The following is a 22,716-nucleotide window of genomic DNA, read 5'->3' as shown; positions in this document are numbered from 1 at the left end:
TCGGAGGGGGAGGGGGTTTCAATATCTGGTGGACTGGGAGGGCTATGGGCCTGAGGAACGTTCATGGGTACCGTCTGCGTTTATCATGGATGATTCGCTCATTCGGGACTTCCACGTTGCGCATCCAGGGGCCCCAGGGCCGTCTGGGGCCGGCCGTTAAGGGGGGGGTACTGTCATGTGTGTGTGTGTGTGTGTGCGTGTGTGTTCCAGGTTTTGTCTTCCTCTCTCTCGTTGCTCACACACCTGCTCCTGTGAGCATCTTCACCACCTGTGCCTCGTTCATACCTAATTACATATTGTATTTAACCTCGTGTCTCATTCCCACTCGTTGCCAGTTCGTTGTACCTTGTCGTCATGTTCCAGCATTCCTTGTCACAGACTCACAGTAAGACTTTGACCCTGTTCCGATTATCGACCTTGCCTCTTTGCCTCATGTTCTTGGATACTGTTGCCCTTCTTGGATTGCCTGCCCGTGTACCGACCTATGCCCGTCTATTAAACCTCTCTTTTTGGAAACTGTCCATTTGTTTTGGAGTCTTGCATTTTTGGGTCCTAGCCTCTGTTCCGTTCATGACACAAAATAGCTGGTGTTTATGATTTACAAGCTCTTAGTCAAAGCAGCTGTGGTGCTTTCTGCCAGTCTAAAGCGTCCGAGTCATAACACATTCATGACACATGATTCAAAATGAAAAGAAATAAAAAGATTACATAAACATTTGTTTTAGGGACCCATTGAAGCATCATCTATAAATTTTTGTTTGGACATATCCTGTTTAGAGTCTAGAGAGGTTTGTGACCTACGAAGCTTGATGCAAGAGCAAGGCCGGGTGCACCCACAACAGATGATCAGTCTGCCAATGCACCTTTCAACATAAATATTTGCTAAAGGGGTGAATTTTCTTACCTGTGATGCACGATATATGTGATGATGGAGGCAAAGAGGCAGAGCAACATGACGGCCGTGCAGGCATATACGACCGGGTGCAAAAACTCCCCTGGGTATGGGGGGAAAGACAGCACCTTCTTCAGATCCTGGGAAATAAAGGAGCAAAATGGAGATTAGAGGAAATTGTCAGTTTCATGACAAATAATATGAAAGGTTTAGTTTCATGAGAAAACATGTGTGGCAGGTTAATTGAAGACTCTAAATTGCCAGTAGGTGTGAATATGAGTGCGAATGATTGTTTATATGTGCCCTGCGATTGGCTGGCGACCAGTTCAAGGTGTACCCCGCCTCTCGCCCAAAGATAGCTGGGATAGGCTCCAGCACGCCCGCGACCCTAGTGAGGATAAACTGTACAGAAAATGCATGGATGGATGGATGGATGGATAATAATAATAAGTCCAATTGAGCTAAAAAGACAAACATCAAGGATTGATTGAATGATTGAATATTCCATCCAGGTGTTTACATATTGCATTTCGGGCATTTAGCTGAGACTGTAAGCCAGAGAAGAACATTGCAAAAGAAAATGTCCTTTTCAAAGAAGTGTTGTTTTAGGCGGTGGTCAAGTATTATCAGCACAGTACCACTGTTATCTAACTCAAAACACAGTAAACACATAATAATAAATAACATTATGAGGTTTATATTAGATCTGTTGCATTGGGAAACAGACAAAACTATGGTTTCCATTCTGATGGACAGATAGTATGGCAAATATTGGACACTGGACTATAGAATGGAGCCGACGACAATATGGGGAACTGTATCTGACAAATTTGATCTACAAGCCTGTGGTCAGATCAAGCAAGCATGTGACAGTATTTGTTCCTAACATCAGACATGCAAATGCAAAAGGAATGAAAAAGCTGCCAAAAAAAAAACCCCAAAAAACATTAAGCAATCTGGAAAACTGAAGAGCACAATAAGGCAAAATAAAATAAAAATTATTCACGTAGAAAAACATTTATTTACACCGCTCAAGTACAGGTTGATGTAGAAATTTAGGATTAAAATTAAATTTGCCTCATTTCTTGGCTTTTTGTGTTTTGGCCTCCAACTTGAGCCAGGCCCATCTTCACCTGCACCTGATGCCTGGTACAATCATTGTCTGTTTCATTTCATTTTTCACTATTACCAACTTCAAAGGTTAATCCCAAAATCATCCTCCAGGGAAATATTAAGTACAATATTTTCTGTTTTTATCGGCCATTGCTAAATTTGAAGTGAATTCATTCTGTGTTGTGATGTAATCCCTAAAATCGCTGTGTCGCTTAATATATTTAACTTTAACATCCGTAAACAAAAATAAATGTAGGCCGTTTCCTAATTAATACAAGATGTACTAGCGGAGAGGGCACAGTGGCTGACTGGTTAGACCGTCTGCCTCACGGTTCTGAGGACTGGGTTTCAATCCCCGGCCCCGCCTGTGTGGAGTTTGCATGTTCTCCCCGTGCCTGCGTGGGTTTTCTCCGGGCACTCCGGTTTCCTCTCACATCCCAAAAACATGCATGGTAATTTAATTGAAGACTCTAAATTGCCCGTAGGTGTGAATGTGAGTGCGGATGGTTGTTTGTTTCTATGTGCCCTGCGATTGGTTGGCAACCAGTCAGGATGGACCCCGCCTCCTGCCCGAAGATAGCTGGGATAGGCTCCAGCACTCCCGCAACCCTTGTGAAGATAAGCGGCTCAGAAAATGGATGGATGGATGTACTAGCGGATCAACTCTTGTCGCCGATGTTAAGTGTGCTTTGCTGTTCCACTGGTACCACAACCAGGGCCACGACCCGTAACACCTCATCAGCTGATCTGATGAGCAAAAATGGTCCGGATTGAGTGAGTCGGACTCGTTCCCGGTGAGGATTGGACTCCGCCAAGGCTGCCCTTTGTCACCGATTTTGTTCATAACTTTTATGGACAGAATTTCAAGGCGCAGCCGAGGCATAGAAGGGGTCCGGTTTGGTGGCCTCAGTTTGCATTTCTGCTTTTTCCAGATGATGTGGTTCTGTTGGCTTCATCAAGCTGTGATCTCCAACTCTCACTGGAGCAGTTCGCAGCCGAGTGTGTAGCGGCTGGGATGGGAATCAGCACATCCAAATCTGAGACCATGGTCCTCAGTCGGAAAAGGTTGGGGTTCCCTATCCAGGTCGGGGATGAGATCCTGCCCCAAGTGGAGGAGTTCAAATATCTTGGGGTCTTGTTCACGAGTGAGGGAGGAATGGAACGACAGGCGGATCGGTGCATCGTCTGCTGTGATGCAGACTTTCTATCGGTCTGTTGTGGTAAAGAAGGAGCTAAGCCGAAAGGCGAAGCTCTCAATTGGCTCTCAATTCAGAATCAGAATCAGAATCAGAATCAGAATCATCTTTATTTGCCAAGTATGTCCAAAACACACAAGGAATTTGTCTCCGGTAGTTGGAGCCGCTCTAGTACAACAAACAGTCAATTTACAGAACACTTTGGGGACATAAAGACATTGACAAAAAACAATTGTGCAAAAAGATGCAGAGTCCTCTAGCACTTAGAGCAGTTCGAACGACTAATATTGCAATAGTCCGGTGCAATGACCATTGTGCAAAGGGCGCTGAGACTTCAAGGAGTGTATGCGGTTTAAAGTGACGAGTAGTGCGATCATCTGGGACAATGTTGGTTGTCCCAGATGCTCCTCAATCAGTGTGCAAATGGAGCAGATGCTACTCTGGCATGAGTGGCCAGTATATGCAAATAGTGCAGCATGGCGAGACAACTACAGTGAGTGCACGAGTAATACATAATTGGCCCCACAGAAATGTGACAACGAACTCAAGTCAAAAAATTGCCAGCTTGTTGTAATGGAATTATAGGTTAGGTGTTTAAGAAGTTGATCGCAAGAGGGAAGAAGCTGTTGGAATGTCTACTAGTTCTAGTTTGCGTTGATCGGTAGCGCCTACCTGAGGGAAGGAGCTGGAAGAGCTGGTGACCGGGGTGCAGACGGTCCGAGAGGATTTTGCACGCCCTTGTCTTAGTTCTGGCAGCGTGCAAGTCCTCAATGGTGGGTAGGGGGGTACCGACAATCCTTTCAGCAGTTTTGATTGTCCGTTGCAGTCGGAGTTTGTCCTTTTTTGTAGCAGCACCAAACCAGACTGTGATGGAAGAACACAGGACCGATTCGATGACCGCTGTGTAGAACTGTCTCAGCAGCTCCGGTGGCAGGCCGTGCTTTCTCAGAAGCCGCAGGAAGTACATCCTCTGCTGGGCCTTTTTTAGGACGGAGTTGATGTTGTTCGCCCACTTCAGGTCCTGAGAGATTGTAATTCCCAGGAACTTGAAGGTCTCGACGGTTGACACAAGGCAGCTGGACAACGTGAGGGGCAGCTGTGGCGAAGGATGCCTCCTGAAGTCCACGATCATCTCTACCGTCTTGAGCGTGTTCAGCTCCAGGTTGTGTCGCCCGCACCACAGCTCCAGCCGCTCCGCTTCCTGTCGATATGCAGACTCGTCACCGTCCTTGATGAGGCCGATGACAGTGGTGTCATCTGCAAACTTCAGGAGCTTGACAGTCGGGTTCGCTGAGGTGCAGTCGTTCGTGTAGAGAGAGAAGAGCAGCGGAGAGAGGACACAACCTGGGGGCGCCCCAGTGCTGATGCTGCGTGTGGATGAGGTGGCCTCCCCCAGCCTGACCTGCTGTGTCCTGCCCGTCAGAAAGCTGTAAATCCACTGGCAGATGGCAGGTGAGACGCTGAGCTGGAGAAGTTTGGTTGAAAGGAGTTCAGGGATGATGGTGTTGAACGCTGAGCTGAAGTCCACGAACAGGATCCTCGCGTAGGTCCCTGCACTGTCGAGGTGTTCTAGGATGAAGTGCAGTCCCATGTTAACTGCATCATCCGCAGACCTGTTCGCTTGGTAGGCAAACTGCAGGGGGTCCAGCAGGGGACCTGTGACACTCTTGAGGTGGTCCAGCACGAGACGTTCAAAGGACTTCATGACCACAGATGTCAAAGCGACAGGCCTGTAGTCATTCAGACCAGAGATTGCAGGTTTCTTGGGGACTGGAATGATGGTGGAGCGTTTGAAGCAGGATGGAACTTCGCACATTTCCAAAGATCTGTTAAAGATCTGAGTGAAGACTGGAGCGAGCTGGTCCGCGCAGACTTTGAGGCAGGATGGGGACACATGGTCCGGTCCTGTTGCTTTGTTAATCTTCTGTTGTTTGAAGATGCGTCTCACATCCTGTTCATGGATGGTTAACGCAGAAGTCAGAGATGTGGTTGTGGTCGCGGGTGCGGCCGGGTGGGTGTGTGGAGTGAAACTGTCCTTTTCAAATCTGCAATAGAAGGTATTCAAGTCGTTGGCTAGTGTGCTATTGTTCTCAGCTTGGGGGGATCGTCGCTTGTAATCAGTCAGCGATTGGAATGCACGCCAGACTGATTTCGAGTCGTTCGCGCTAAACTGTTTTTCCAACTTTGCTGCATAGATCCTCTTTGCAATGTTAATTTCTTTAGTAAGCTGGTTTCTAGCTCGATTATACAGGGCCTTGTCCCCGCTCTGATATGCATCTTCCTTAGCTTGGCGAAGCTGCTTAAGTTTAGCAGTGAACCACGACTTGTTGTTGTTGAATGTCCGAAATGATTTTGTTGGTACACAAACCTCTTCACAGAAACTGATATAGGATGTGACAGTGTCCGTATATTCATCCAGGCTGCCAGCTGAATTTTCAAAGACACTCCAGTCTGTGCAGTCTAAACAGCTTTGAAGTTCCATCTTTGCTTCATTGGTCCACTTTTTGACTGTTTTCACTGTAGGCTTCGCACATTTAAGTTCTTGCTTGTACGTCGGTATTAAGTGAATTAAGCAGTGATCAGACGAGCCCAGGGCTGCACGAGGTATAGCACGGTATGCGTTTTTTACCGTAGTGTAGCAGTGGTCTATAGTATTATTTTCCCTGGTAGGACAGTCGATGTGCTGCTTGTATTTAGGGAGTTCGTGGTTGAGTTTAGCTTTGTTAAAGTCCCCGAGAATAATGAGGGGTGAGTCAGGGTGTTTTTTTTCAATTTCGTTGACCTGTTCGGCGAGCGTTAGCAATGCGGCGCTTGTGTTAGCTTGCGGTGTAATATAGACTCCAGCCAGTATAAACGATGCAAACTCACGTGGCGAGTAAAATGGTTTACAGTTCAGAAACAGCGACTCCAAATGCGGGCTGCAGTGTGTGCTGAGCACCGTGACGTCCGTACACCATTTTTCGTTTATATGGAGGCATATCCCGCCGCCCTTCGTTTTTCCCGATGATTCCATGTCACGGTCCGCTCAATGAATGTTGAAGCCGGGAAGCGTGACGGCGCCATCGGGTACAGCGTCGCAAAGCCAGGTCTCCGTGAAGCACATGGCCGCGGAACGTCCGAAGTCTTTACTGGTCTTTAACAGAAGATGAAGCTCATCCATTTTGTTGGGTAGGGAGCGTACATTCGCGAGGTGGATCGACGGGAACGCCAATCTGTGTCTTCTCTTGCGGAGTTTCACCTGAATGCCGGCTCGTTTTCCTCTGTGCCGCCGCTTCCGCATCCATGCGCCGAAAACCGCGGACGCTGCTCCGGTGAGTAACTCGGGGAAAAAACTGAGCGGATTTTCGAAAGTTGGTGACAGAAAGTCCGGAGTAGCCTCCTTGATGGTTAGCAGGTCTCCCCTTGTGTAAGTGAGTCGTGTAAGGTCTCCAAAGACGGACGAAAAACACAAAAACAAAGACAATACTAGAGAGCGCGTTACCGAGGCGGCCACACTGGTAGGCGCCATCTTGGAAGAATGCCCTGCTGTGATCCAACCGGTTACCGGTCGATCTACGTTCCTACCCTCACCTTCGGTCACGAGCTGTGCGTCGAACAAGATACAAGTTACCCAAGATACAAGTTACCCATGCCATTGGCACAAGCGGCCGACATTAGTTTCCTCCGCAGGGTGTCCGGGCTCTCTTTTAGAAATAGGGTGTTTTGCTGAAATGTACCTTTCAGCATTAATGGTGCTTTCACAGATGTGTAAGTTACCCATGCCATTGGCACTAACACAGACCCATACCATCACAGATGCTGGCTTTTGAACTTTGCGTCTATAACAGTCCGGATGGTTCTTTTCCTCTTTGGCCCGGAGGACACGACATCCACAATTTCCCAAAACAATTTGAAATGTGGACTCGTCGGACCACAGAACACTTTTCATCAGTGCATCTTAGATGAGCTCGGGCCCAGAGAAGCCGGCGGCATTTCTGGGTGTTGTTGATAAATGGCTTTTGCTTTGCATAGTAGAGTTTCAAGTTGCACTTACAGATGTAGCGCCGAACTTTAATTACAGACATTGGTTTTCTGAAGTGTTCTTGAGCCCATGTGGTGATACCCTTTACGCGTTGTCGGTTTTTGATGCACTCCCGCCTGAGGGATCGAAGGTCACGGGCATTCAATGTTGGCTTTCGGCCTTGCCGCTTACATGCAGTGATTTCTCCAGATTCTCTGAACCTTTTGATGATGATATGGACCGTAGATGATGAAATCCCTAAATTCCTTGCAATTGTACGTTGAGGAACTTTGTCCTGAAACTGTTCGACTATTTTCTCACGCACTTGTTCACAAAGAGGTGAACCTCGCCCCATCTTTGCTTGTGAATGACTGAGCAACTCAGGGAAGCTCCTTTTATACCCAATCATGGTACCCACCTGTTCCCAATTAGCCTGTTCACCTGTGGGATGTTCCAAACAGGTGTTTGATGAGCATTCCTCAACTTTCTCAGTCTTTTTGCCACCTGTCCCAGCTTTTTGGAACGTGTTGCAGCCATAAAATTCTAAGTTAATGATTCTTTGCGAAAAACAATCAAGTTTATCAGTATAAACATTAAATATCTTGTCTTTGTAATGTATTCAATTAAATGTAGGTTGAACATGATTTGCAAATCATTGTATTCTGTTTTTATTTATGTTTAACACAATGTCACAAATTCATTGGAATTGGAGTTGTACAATGCCATTATTCTCTCTGAGAGAAAATCCATTCACCTCCTGTAATTGACTGTGGTTGACTTTCAAAAACATTATAAAAAAATACAAACAGTAGAAAAAGGAAAAGGAAATAAATAATATCTTAATAGCGGATAGCTTTTTTGTGAAGTAAAAACAAAAATTGCTGGAAATTACACTGCAGATGAGGCTGAACGATACGATGTGCTGTGCTTTCCTTTGTGATTTGGGATGCTCCATGACAAGACAGCGTATGTGAGGTTCCAACATATCAAAAAGCTTAATGTAGTTTGTTGATTCGTGTTTAACAAGAAAATATTAAGTTTGTATTTACCCTCAGAGCGATGTAATTGAAGGACAATGAAAATTGGTTAATTACAATTACAATGATATTGAAGATGTTGATGGAAAACAAATGCCCATGGCACCAGGAATAAACGGTGCTGAAATTAAGCTTTTTATTTGGTGAGCTAAATTATGTACTTCAATTGTCAGTTGCATTACCAACAGAAACAATCCATCCAGCTTCGGCTAGTATGTGGCCGGAGATAACCCACTTGTCCTCAAGCACCCAGCTCCTTCAGGCAGACCCCAAGGCACCACAGGTCCAGAGGAGCTGTATAATTCCTTCCTCTTTTTTTAGGTCTGCCCCATAGTCTATATATGTATCTCAGAATCAGAATCATCTTTATTTGCCAAGTATGTCCAAAAAAACACACAAGGAATTTATCTCCGGTAGTTGGAGCCGCTCTATATACACAGTATTTGCCAATGTGCTTGGAGAGAAAGAGGCAAGAAAAGCAGTTGGTGAACAGCTCAGAGAAGGGTAGGAAGGTGAATCTTAAGTCTGCACTCAGGACCATTTTGGAACAAGGAAGATGTTCCTTATGACATCAAGGATTAGGAGGGATCTTTTTCGGCTGGAGAGATTTTTTTTTTTTGCCATGTATCCTCTTTTTTTTATTTCACAAGGGAAAGCTTCTACAGTATGTGGTTCCTAAATGAAACATGTTTTATTATGGACACAGCCTCAGATTCGGAATAACTCAAAGAGTTCTGGTGAAGTCATAGGAGCTGGAGACAAAAGGTCAGAGATATTTTTATGAAAAAGCAAGAAGCTCTAGGGGAAGGGTGTGTTTGGTTTGCAGACTGGTAGTGAGCAGGTTACAGCCAGGCGTGAATCAGTTGGTATTAGTGTACACACATCCAACTGCTTCTTTAACGGAAAACTGTGAATTATTACTGAGTGAGCTGCTGCCCCAAGTGAAGGAGTTCATGTATCTTGAAGTATGGGTAAGTGAAGAAAAAAAGATCTGTGCTACATCACAAAGAATACCAGGCATGTTCCTCCTGCTTGTAGAGAAGAATTAAGGAAAGAAAACAGAGACAGATGCCAGTCTGATTTGTAGTCTGACCTCACCTAAGGTTCAGCAGCATTTACGAGTGATCGGAACAAGACAAATTAACAAATTTAACAAACAAATATATGTCACACTAGTGATTGTGACTTTGTACTTTTAGGGGTACGATGGCTACTAAATTAGTTTCTTACCGGGTATTTCAGGCCCTGGAAAAAAAAAAAATATCTGGGTTTTCAATTAGCCCTTCTGTTTTAATGTCATATTTCAATGCTGTATTGATCATAACAATACCACCTGAAGAACTTGCCATAGTTGAGGTCTGCGTGTATCGTTACTTCCCAAACGCTGTTGTCATTCTTCAGACTGCAAACTCTTTCAGATTGAATCGACAGTGCCTCTTGTCGTCACTTCATGCACAAAATGTTTCCTCGGTTGCTTGAACATTATTATCCTCAGCATGTTTTGTGTTTTCATACTGGGATTGCTGAAAAGCCCTTCATGACATTGTAGCAGCACTTTGGACTGTTGCCAAAATGGAACTGAAGAGACATGGATCATCAACCTCCCAGCTTTCTGAAAAGCAGCACTATGAATCATCGAAGCCCCAGAAGCAGGGGAGGTAAACATGAACAGCAGGACACCCCATTCACACACGTAGCGTACAGTGAGGATTTACTACCAGCCCAGTAGGGGATATTAATGCTTTTAGAGCTTGGTGATCCTTCCTATTTTCAGTAGCAAAACAGTCGAAATCTGAAAAGAGGTTTCTTGTTCATCTTTTAAAGGATGCCCATGTCTGGAAACAATGAGTCCCATCCCTAGAACTATGAGTCCCTGCAACTTATTATCACAGAGTACAGATAAAATAATCCTCCGCTATATGACGGTTTTTCCTTTGCGGTCCCGCTGTATTGCCGATTTTTATTTTTGCAATAGGTGGCCAACTTGGCGGCACGGTGGGGGACTGGTTAGAGCGCCTGCCTCACAGTTCTGAGGACTGAGGTACAATCCCCGGCCCCGCCTGTGTGGAGTTTGCATGTTCTCCCCGTGCCTGTGTGGGTTTTCTCCGGACACTCCGGTTTCCTCCCACATCCCGAAAAACATGCATGGTAGGTTAATTGACAACTCTAAATTGCCCGTAGGTGTGAATGTGAGTGCGAATGGTCGTTTGTTTATATGTGCCCTGTGATTGGCCCATTCAGGGTGTACCCCGCCTCTTGCCCGAAGATAGCTGGGATAGGCTCCAGCACGCCCGCGACACTAGTGAGGATAAACAGTACGTTTGTGTTATCCATTGCACTTGCTCTCTCTCAATATATTGTTTCAGCCTGCCACTATAGCAATTTTTTAGGACGATATACAATATTTTCCCGAGAATTATCACTATAAACGATAGTATTGTTGATGTTTTTTATGCCACTGATATGATATTATAGAGCATAATAATTTAAGAAGAGTCTTCTTAAGAATAATTAACTTTCAATTCTAAATAACATTGAACATTGGCATTGTAATGTAGAACAATAAATAAAATCTTAGATGAATAAAAACTATAAATAAATCACTCAAAACTAGTAACTCAGAATCAAAATTGCACATGAACAAATATGAAATATTAGAGTCATTAACCCACTAAAGAGGCCCAAAAGATGTCTTAAAGCCTGCCAAATTTGAATGAATAAAAAAACACCATGTATTTACTTGAAAGCATTTGGGCTGTTTTTAAATCAGATGCCATAAATTTTAATATCACTGTTATTTTTTAGTCTTTATTTTTATTTATTGTATGAATGTTGTCGTGTTATGTACTGTACTGCTTATCTTCTGCTGCCCATCTAATTTCTGCTGCCTCTTTGCTTTTGAAAAAGAGATTTTATCTCTCAATACGCTTTTACCTAGTTAAATAAAGGATATATAACATGTAAAATAAGGCGCGTCGTCGAGCTGCTGGACTGTGATGTGAGGCCTTCACATGTCAATCAAATGACGCTGAAAATGAGTACGCTGAAGTGAACTACCGCCTGAATTATTATGTTGTATGTATGTATGTATGAATGTTATGCATTATGTTAGAGGTTATGGTTTATTAGGAGTTAACTTTCCCATGTGTGTATGTGTGTGTTATGTGGGGAACACACACACACAACTCAGAGTACTCAAGCTTTAACGATGTTGCTGCGGTCCAGGGAGCTTTATAGCTGCAGCCCTTAGCTCGCTAGCTCATTAGCTCGCAGGCTAGCGAAAGTAATAAACAGTTAACTTTTCCCTTTGTCCCAGTTGTGTGCATCTGCGGAGCAAATGCCGTTCTGCCAGCGGTTCTGCTTTATGCGTCCCTGCTAATTTTTGTACATCTCAGACATGGGGCGCACATCAAACGCGATCCCTGTATTTAAAAATTCATACCATGGCATGAAAATGTTGAAATGACAGATGTCACACCATAGAGTGCTGTTTGATTAGTTGTTGAACAAAATTGAACAAAAATACTTCAGCTTTCCAGATGTGTATATTTTACCCACATGTCTGCCTTCTATGCAACTACAATGAATACACTATTGTATTTCAGGAAGGGCAATCTCCTAATTAAGCACAAATTCATTAATGTTAAAAATAGTTTATGGTGCACCCCTTTCAGCAACTGTTTAAATGTAAAGTTAGAAAAAAAAGAGTGCATTCTCAGCAAACCTTACCCATGCCAAAGAGTTTGACAGATTCCATCAACGTGGAGAGTTTTAGGACAGACTAGCAGGAAAGAAACGTGTTCATCCCTTGTCAAATCCCCTAGGAAATGACCATTGTGGCCTAGCTACAGAGTGACCCTGAACAAATACTGATATTTAAGCTCCCGGAAAAAAAACAATGTGGCACAAACAGAAGGAATAGTTCTGATGATATGTATTCAAGTGCTTTGGTTTTACTACATTTGAACTATATATACAGTATAGTTTTCAGTGTGCTTTGTAACAAAAAGAGTGTAAAGTTGCAAGCCTCTCGTTGACCTTGCTGTCATGATGAATGATGGGCCATTGGTGCAGCTCACAGTGTGTCCTGAACAAGTGAATTCTGTTGCTGAGACAATCGGATGTCAGCTGGGGACAGGAACAGACAGCCAGCTACAGAAAATGTATTTCCTTCAGGCCACTTATGATTTTAACTGCAATCATATTACATCACTGCACAGTGGCCACTTCATTACTGTGCCTCCACAGCACCACAGCGTGACCAGCCCTTTGACAGTACAATTCATTAGAGCCATTAGCATACAATGCAGTTTAGTCTGTTCTGGATTAGCACTGACATGTTACATCTGAACACGCCTCTACTGTCCCTTAGGCCGAAGCAGCTAAACAGGTGCCTGATCCTCTGCTTGTGTAGCAGCTACAACTTTAATCCATGATCTGCCGTCCCCTATTCAAAGTCAGATTATAAAAGTCAATTAAACTTTATCTCATCCATAATCTCAGCTCTCAGGCACAATGGGTGCAAGGTTATCCGGCCTACACAACAAAATGTAACAAACACAGCATGCTGAGTGCTTGCAGGCCATGTGTGATGGTTGAGCCTTTGTGATTATTCAGTGAAAAATCTGTTCAACCTACGAGCAAATAATAGTACTTGCAAATATTATAAACTTATGTGTATGATTCAAGCCACTCAAATTGCAGAGTCTGTGTAATAATTTCTGTATAATATCATAACAACTATGTTTTTTTGCACTGTTGCAACGACAATAGTGACTGCAATAATGCACACAAATGTAGATTAGAAGGTGGAAATAGGTAAAGGGAACAAAAGAAATTGAAATCCTCTTGCTAACAGCCTGCAGGCTCATGGCTTGCAGCCTTGTATTTTATCATCCTTGAGTAGCCCCATGAACACTGGAACGGAACCAGCCTAAGTGTGCAAATCAAACTCACTCTGCTTCCCCAGACCCCACGGGATAACAGAGTGTGACAGAACACTGGTGAGACAGAACTTCCTGATTTAACAACAGTCTGAAAAACGGCCATGCACCATTAATGCGGTTCATCAATGATTCAGCGGCACCTTGAGGCTGTCACTCAGCTCGGAGCGTTGAGATACATTCAGGCATGTAATCACCACGGCCTGGCAAGTGTTCAGCACTGGCCGCACTGAACGCAACACAGTTATCAAATCCTGTGGAATTGAGTATAGAACCATCAAGGAGCTATTGTTTCATTAGCATTCTTTTCTCAATTGACTCAGATCTGAAGTGCTGGCTTCAGCTCAAGGCTATCCAAATACATTTAAAGAAGTTTGTGTAATCGTTGTTCTTTGGAGAGATTAAAAGTCTCCTCTCAATTAAATGAGCCTTGTAAACAGCTCAAACACGTACTAGCTCACAATCCTCCCCTCCCCTGAACAAATGGAAGAAATAAACCAAAATCAGTGATGAAAAAAATGAATGGAAATAGTGAAAGCTGTGAGAAGGTTGCTTGTTTGTACACACCACAATTTTTTTTTATCCCCATTCATTTACAAGACAGACAGACAGAGACACGGATAGATAGATAATTAGACATCATCATGATGAGAATGAGGTTTTTCTTCAGATCGTAATCTGTCTGCTGTCTACTCCACAGCAACAACCTGAGATCGCTGATGTTAAGTAGATGGTCAGCATCTCAGTAAAATTGAACGTCCTTGCTGAATATTTAAAGTTCAGCTCTTCAACATTTGCTGCTACTTGATTTCCACAACTAGAATGAAAAGATGCCAATGTGTTCTTATACTTTGGTGTCATTTCCAACTCCTTTGCCAACATGTCCTGGAAAACGCATGACTGGCCTCCTGAAATTTGAACAACGAACCAAAACGACCATCAGAAAGTATTGCAGTACAAATGAAACTTTTGAGTATTGAACTTTTTGTCTACAAAAGTAGCCGGTTGCCTCACTGTGACTAATTTATCTCCAACATGTTGCTACCCCCACGCCAAATAAATGTTTTTCTGGCAATTTTCTCAATGACCACATGGTGAAAATTCCAATAAAAGTGCAATTTCAATACAAACAGAATTAACAAGCTGAATAGAACCATAAATCATACATCAGAGAAGTTGTTGCACCACTTCCAATCACCAATTCTCCATAATAGCTTGATGGCTTCAAAACATAATTACTAACCGAGTGCTTTCTCTTTCAGATATATTGAACATTGTAATAAGTAAATATCCCGAAGAATCAAATCATTATATTGTTACGATCCACCGATATTTATAGATTGCAGCAAGTTGTTGAGGGTAGGGTGGGGGTTTAGGTAGTGAAACCTGATGAGCTGGAGATTCCCAAGCAAAATTTGAGGTCCAGCATGTGGAAACATATTGGCTCTTGCAAGTGTTCTTGAAGTTACTGGTTTAACACCAAATGTCCAGTTACATGTACCTTGTGCAGCATTCTAGCAAGCAGCTTCCTCTTTTGTAAATGGTCTGAAAAAAATACTCTTAACAGCAAAATTGCTCAGAAATTAGTCAGAAACTTGCATCCTGCTCCAAACATCCCATCATCAATTGTGAATTGCACTGTAAAGATATGCAGTGACGTGTTCTATGTCATGCTTATGTGGGCAAGTTGATTTAGCTTGGAGAAGGTGGCATGACCTGAAGACATGCTGTTTCACTTGTTAATTTGGTCTTTAATTAACTAAAATGCACAGTATTTTAATTAATTATTGTATTGATCCTAACGTTAATTTGTACCAGATTCTCTGACAAGAAAAATCTCTTCTTCTCTTCAAGAAACAAACAACCATTCACACTCACAGTCACACCTACAGGTAATTTAGAGATCTCAATTAGCCTACCATTCACATTTTTGGGATGTGGGAGGAAACCGGAGTGCCCGGATAAAACCCCACGCAGGCACGGGGAGAACATGCAAACTCCACACAGGCGGGGCCGGGGATTGAACCCCGGTCCTCAGTACTGTGAGGCAGACGCTCTAACCAGTTGGGCACTGTGCCGCCCCACAAAATGTCATTTTACAAATAATCAATATGGACAGGATGTAGAATGGATTCCTTTCTTTGCAATCACAATGAGCTGTTGCACGAGATTCCAGATGAGCATGCAGTATGTGCTGAACATTTTGGCTCACTTCTTGTAAAATGCAAGGATATAGAAACACTGAAAATAGAAATGAAAACACATGCTGGAAACATCTTCCATGCAGAGCTCACACCCTGTTCTCAGCTTGCAGAGACAGCTTGCACTAGTCCATATTTTGTTCTATTGCCAGACGATACATTTTGCACATTTCTTCAATGCAATAAGGACTGAAAATAGGGCAAGCACGTGTTAAATTCTGCTCTGATACCATTTACGGACATCGTGACTGGAAGGATGGCGTCAAAGCCAAGCCTCTGCAGAGCAACAGCATGCAAGCAGCATCTCTAACAATGCATTACACTCTGGCAGCAATGGTCTTGGAGGATAAATGAGCCTGCCTCTGTAGCGCTTAATAGCGTAACAGAGCTCACGTGCATCTGTTGCCTGGCCACCATTTTCATGTGCGCTCTGTTTTGCTTTCACCTCTAATGGACGTTCTACAGTGCTGGCTCACTGTGCAATGTTGGACATTTGATGGTTCTCCCATAGAAAGCACCATGTAAAGTAAATATTTGACTTGTAATATCAACACAGTGAGGAAGTGGAAGTAGTGTTGTTTAATTTGTGATGGGCAGGATCTGTCATTAATTACCTGTAATGTCCATATTATCTGGGGTGCCCATAACAATTTGGGTCTGGTTCTCAAATGAGCTCCATAGGTCTTTGCTTGGTGCTCATTTTTCCTGACTCACCAACCTAACTGGATGAACTTCCAAGTAAATATGTGTATAGAATTTGAATTTTGATTTACACGACACTAGCATTCTCAGACAGGTCTTTGAAGGACGATTCCAGTGATATTATTTTCCTGTGATAATTAATATTGACAAAGTTATGAATCTTTAGAACCAGTGAAAATGCTTCAGTTTCTGGGCACTTTCTTATAAGTCAATAGTAGTCAAGGTTTTAGGTGTGACCAGTCGTATGAAAACATTTTGACAGATTTTTGAGGATCGGTTGGAGGCGCACCGGAGTGTAAGGTGAGCGCATCTTGATATTCATGCCAGCAAGGCTCGTGTTTGCTTATTTGCCAGAACAATCCGTGCCAAGCTGGACGGTGTCTGCGCAGCGGAGGCGGGTGTACTTTGGCTTCCGCCAGGAGCATGTGACATTTTGGTGGTTGAGGGCTGTATTTCCAGTGATGCATCTTTATTTTTGTGCAAGCAAGACTCCCTGCACATTGGCAGACCTGTCTGTGCCAAGCTGGGCATTGTCAGCACAGCGAGGGTGTGCCCTTGCAGATATGCTTGATGGAGTGAGATCTTGGTGTCAGAAAGTCCGTCTAAATTTAGAGCTGCTAATACCATGACTATGTTGTGGCGCGATTTTGGTGAAACTGATCGGTCTACATGCAGGCAGACAGACAGGCAAGGTCCTTGGGCGTGTGTGGTGGACATCCAAACCTCTTAATCATTATAGAAATAAATTAATTGAATACATTATCATTCTTATCATCATTTTAATATTTGTTTACATTTTTTGGACGCACGTTCGTTGGAGGTGATATACTGTAGATCAATGAGGTCCTTGGACACATTTAAGTCGCCGGCGATTTTTCCCCAGCTCATTCTGTATTTCCTAATGGTATAATGTTAACATTCAATCCTTCAGTCTCGCATGGGTCGCTGAAACCTGTTGTGCATATGAAGTCACCATGCGAGACTATTTGTGCCACTTTTAAAGGGTATACAATGATTGGAGAAGATAGAGGTCGGCTGTGGTGACACCCAGATCAGTGCAAAAGTCCCATTTCAAAATTGGCTGGGGGTACATCTGTCAACTAAAGTACCAAAACCAGGTCTAGCCAGCCTCCTTGTAGAGGGGGCAGATGATACACAAGCTCCTAGGACATCGATCAGGCTGGATCAGATGTACAGCAGACATAGCACCCTCTGGACCATTGTAGAAAGCAGTATATTAAATGTATCATCATTATTATCACCATTATTAGCCCATTTTTATGGCCAGCACGCAACTATGAGGGGGGCACATGCACGAACGTTCGTGCATGGGTGGATGCATTCATGAGGTCCGCGGACACCAGCTGTTATGTTGTCTTTTGCTACACCGGCCAAGCAACAATGCTCCATTGACGCACATATCGCTCTATCCATGCATGCGAGACTGTCACTGCACCTCACTTAAAGGGAATGAAATAATTAAGCTGCTTTGATTGGTGGCGAATAAAGTCACCTGTGTTTACACCCACTGGTGCAGACACCCCCTTTTGTTAAATACGCCAGCTGCGTGTATCTGCGAGATTATGACAACCCTGTCTAACCCGCCCCCTTGTAGAGTAACGCCATGCGCAGCGCCAGATTTGCACTAGTCATGAAAATAGTTGTGTTGAAGTGAAAATAAAACTTTTCTCATTGCAGTAAACACTTGCGGTCGTCCCCATGACTGGGTTTGCCTTGGGCCCGCAAATGATTAGCGACGCCCCTGCAAAGTGTATTTTGGCTATGCTTAAAAAAAAAAAAAAAAAAAAAGTAAACTTAAAGAGAATACAGTTCACACACAAATGCAACGTTAGCAAATATTTATCAAGACATATCATTGCTAATTAACAATTCTCAATATTTGCATCCCTCCATAAAACAGCACTGTTGAGTAGCACCAAGCAAATGTCAGCTCTTTGGACAACAGCTAAGGCATGAAATGAGATGAGATGCTTAACGATTCAGAGACGTAAAACAACAGATGTGGTGTTAAAGGCAAAGTCAAGTCAAATTTAACGACACGGGTGTAAGGTCTGAGAGACTTTTACAGCGTAGAAATAGCAACAAGGGGACAGTCGTCAAATAATGAGAGCATAAACATCCAAAATAGGAAATGGTGAATGGAACTCAATTGGTTAAACATCATGATTATTTCGTTTAAATCCTGTATCTTGCATACACCAGCACAGAGACTTTGTCTTGTCTGGATAGACACACAAACCTTCACACACCTCATTGTTCATTTTTTTTAATTCTGCAATAAGGTTGTTACAGTTTTACTTTGTCGCTGTCTCATGTAACTCAAACATGAATGTTACTTTCAAATAAAGCACAGCTGTCGTTTTCTTGCACTGATTTGTTAAGTCCTTCACTTTATCATGTTTAGCCACTATCCTCAATGCCCAAATCATGGTTATTTATCTTACAGTTAACTCCTAAAACAAGATCAGACAATCAAAAATAATTGTCTCTAATCCTTCTGCAATGACAATGCACTGTTAATTGATATTGTGTTTGTCAGCAAATCTCACCAGAAGAGCAAAGCCAATAAAGTAACCGACCTAATTATTTTTTTCAATGTTTCCAATAGTTTTTACTGTATAAATCCTATGCCACTTTGGGTATTTGTGAATGACAAGGAAAAAAAGATCTCTCTTCTCTGACAGATATACAACACACAATCATATTAATTAAATATACTGTATGCTTCTTACTTGTGTTGCACTATTATCGGACCGTCGATGCATGTGACTAAAGTAATTTTATGACACTTATAGGGCTACTAAAGGTTTTTGCATGCAAAAACAGGCGCCAACTTGATGAAAAAGCATCAGAGCTACCTAAGACCCGGTACAAAAATTATGACAAAAAGTCTTCATGTGTGTGGGGGAGAGCCGACTTCTCCCGAGTCATGACGCCAAGAATTGTAACGTGGAATGGAATATATCAAGAGGCACCCTGTATCAAGATAAGTAAACAACTGGAAACAAAAATAAGCATGTCTTACGTGATGTTGTTGTTGCTTTTTTTTTTTTATAAAAGTGGGTTCCCTTGACGGAAAGAGGGATTTTCCAAAGCAAGTAGTTTTTTAAGCACAACGCCATTTTATAAGGCTCCCGGCTAACAGGCCTAATGCACAAAGTCCTCATTGAAATAGGGAAGTCTCCACCACTTTTACACCTTTTACATCTAAGCATGGCGCAACATGCCTACCAACAGGTCTGACAGATTTAGAATGAACATGCAATTTAGTGCCTACTATTTGGGATGTTGGGGAATCAGGCCCCATGTGCAGGGCTCTACACTAACTTTTGCACTGGTTGCACTGGTGCAACTAACTTTTTCAGTTGCTCGCACCAGCACATTTGGTTGCACCATTTTTTTGGGGAAGTACTGTATGTATATAAATAAAAAATTCATGTCAATTGCAAAATATATTTTATTTTAACATGAACTGTAGTTTAAACAAGAACAATGCCAACACATTTACATAAATAAAAATAATTATGTAAACTGTATATGAAATTCCAATTTTAAATAACAGAAGCAGTATTATTAGGATTTCCCTATGATGCATACAGTATAAAAACGTTTTTATATATGAAAAAAAACGCTGTGATTGTATTTTGTTTCTTTTTTTTTTTTTTTTTTTACCCCTGAACCATACAACAGGCAATGCGCTTAGAACCCTAGCCACTGGCCGCACGCTGTAAAAAAATTAGGTGTTGGCTCAAAGTTTAAAAAGAAAACATGTAACTATTTCGACAGATATTTTGAAGGTATTTCAATTCAGCTAGTGTTGAGTATATGCCACAAAACGTATCTAGTTAAGCAGAGATAAATATACAAATATCAGTGTAAATTGCGACTTAATTTTAAGTTGCGCAAACACCTCTTGTTTTACAGTGTGGGGAGTGAGACGCGGTGCGGTGACGGAGTGTACAATTTCCCCTGAGAGTCGGAATTTATAAAACACGCGGAAGGCCAAAGTTGTCTTCTCAGCCTTACAAACGTACAACAAAACATGTAACTGTACAGGTAGTGTATTACATGAGAAGCAGATAGCAGTTCCACGTCAGGCTTGTATGATTGTTCACCGAGTTGGACATCCGAAACAAAAACTGGAGGGGACGGATTTATGTCATTATGAATCTGAGTTGGTACCAGTGCTATTTGTGTGTGAACTTTCAACAGCCATGTCTTTATATACTGAGACTGTATTAAGAGAGCATTGTAACATATACTCGCCAAAGTGCCATCACATGAAATCTTTACTCGCACACACTGAAAAAAGAGTCGTATATGCAACCATTTTGGTCGCAGTCTTGAGCCCTGCCTGTGTGCATGCTGCACAAATTGACTTTAATTATTTGATGTAATTTGACTGAAAAACCTACTTTTAAAAGATAGCTATTTTATTGAAATGTTTCTTTCTAATGGTGTTCATACTGTACATATATTCCAGACTGTGGAGGGCCTGCCCACCATTGAGTGTGAAATTAAACAACCAAGTAAATATTTTGTTATCTGCCTAGTTTCACAAACTGTGTCTGAGAGTGAGCCTCCTGTATGAAGCACTATTACACGGAACGGTCCTGCTACCATGTCAGAGCCAAAGTGTAAGCAGAGCTGCGTTGCATTTTGTTGGATGAACAGATTAGCGTTAGTTAACATTAGCTCTTGACCTCCCTGACTTAACGTTTTATTTTGGGCTTTATTGGGCCACTGGTGGGAATCAAACCCACATCTACATGAAAGGCGGCAGAAGCATTCAGTAATACAATATATTAAGACATCCATATATCCATTTTCTATGGCCCTTCTCCTGTTGACGGATACAATTTTTAAAAAAATGTATTTATTTTTGACAATTGTGCAAAAGGTCCTCTAGCACCCAGTCCCAGCTTTTTGGAATGTGTTGGTGCCATAAAATTCCAAGTTAATGATTATTTGCTAAAAGCAATCAAGTTTATCAGTTTTTAAACATAGGTTGAAAATGATGTGCAAATCATTGTATTCTGTTTTTATTTATGTTTAACACAACGTCCCAACTTCATTGGAATCGGGGTTGTATAACAAGCGTCTAGGTGAGGCAAAACAAAATTGTAGTGCGGGAGTATATGGGTCATTTTCATATAATTTGATCGATAATGGTAAAGACCTGGCCGACTGAATTTCCTTTTGAAAATCAATACATTTGACTGATATGAGTTAAAAAAAAAAAAAAAACTAAACAAAACAAACAATATATATATAATATCCTAGCGTCACAGTGTGCTACTATAGGACTATATATGTACTCCACATGTATAGTCTTGTGCAGATTACAAAAATATGAATATAATTCAAATTTTCAATCCTTGTTTTAAATCCATATGTCTTGTAAAATCATACAACCATTGCAAAGCCCAAAATTAACACTCATGCCCATGCTCAATGTAAACTTCTGACCACAACTGATATGCCCTCTGGCTCCAATTTTGACGGGCTCTTAATAGCCCTTGCTAAAAGATAGCTACCCTTTGCGCCTGTCACATGATCATCCCTTCTTGAAATTATGTAACACTCATTTTCTACTGTCCCTATTGTCCTCATAGGAGCCACATTGCATCAATAGCTTGCCACTAATTAAAAGCCCAGCAACCATTCACAGCTCTCCAACCCTTAGAGTTGATTCAAATTGACACAACTGCAGGACTATAGAAATATTATCTTTTATTAAGCAACTTGTAGGGTAAATGCCAAAGGTCGTGCTGATCATGATTGGTTGTGCCAGAAAGACCACCATGTTCTGGCTAATAACACTTTTCAAGTCTGTTATGGAAATGAGAGTCACCATTAGCTCCAGCTGCCTTTTGTGTTTTTAGCGCTGATCCAGTGTGATATAGTGCAGCAGTCAGGGACCAGATGGATTAAATGGGACAGAAGCGGGCCAAACAACAGGACCGCTAAAGGTTTCGATCAATTTCTACACAGACTCAATAATGAGAGGGGAGAATTAACTCTTAATGTGTTTGTCTTGATTGCATTGTGCAAACTGATAACTACAGTACACACACACACACACACACACACACACACACACAGTAACCCAATTAAAAGGCAGTGACGAAAAAACTCAAATAGAGGCACGAGGGGGGAGGCAGTTTCCGCAGTATGCCCTCATCTGTACCAGTCTTTCTCTGAGGCTCACACAGCTGACTGGGGAGCAGCTGGTGAGATGGCACCTGGTACAAGTAGCGCCGCTACTAGCTTGACTACATTTCTCAGTCGCGGGGTCGTATCACCGCTCTTTTCAACAATCAAATCCTCTAGCTTTTCAGAAGTGAAGCTACTTTTGTGATCACACGCCGAAAGTGCGGCAGCTTTTCCCAGGCACTTCAAAAGCTTAAATGCCTCTTTTCCATTTGACGTCATGTATTATGTACCTATTGTCATGCTGAAGCCCGACCTTGTAGCTGGTTCCCGCGATTTGTGCGGAGCAGTACGAAATCGTGCACAGCTGAAAGGGATCGCAGAGGACGTGGCAGAGTTGTTTATATTTCGTCAATCCTGTTAGATTTGTCATCTGGAGGGTAGGAAAAACCGTGTTT

The 22,716-nt window shown here is 42.5% G+C and overlaps 1 protein-coding gene across 1 annotated transcript in view; it reads right to left on the bottom strand.

The window, feature by feature from the left end:
- The window catches only part of LOC133409755 (adhesion G protein-coupled receptor A3), a 225,467-nt gene that overhangs the window by 42,679 nt on the left and 160,072 nt on the right, over positions 1-22,716 (bottom strand). Inside the window, exon 15 of the mRNA XM_061690192.1 lies at positions 905-1,032. Within this exon, the coding sequence (XP_061546176.1) occupies positions 905-1,032 (128 nt within the window). The remainder of the gene's footprint in view (positions 1-904; positions 1,033-22,716) is intronic.

The sequence above is a fragment of the Phycodurus eques genome, chromosome 11 (genome assembly GCF_024500275.1).
Source record: "Phycodurus eques isolate BA_2022a chromosome 11, UOR_Pequ_1.1, whole genome shotgun sequence".
NCBI lineage: Eukaryota > Metazoa > Chordata > Actinopteri > Syngnathiformes > Syngnathidae > Phycodurus > Phycodurus eques.
This window is presented reverse-complemented; position numbering and strand designations above follow the sequence as displayed.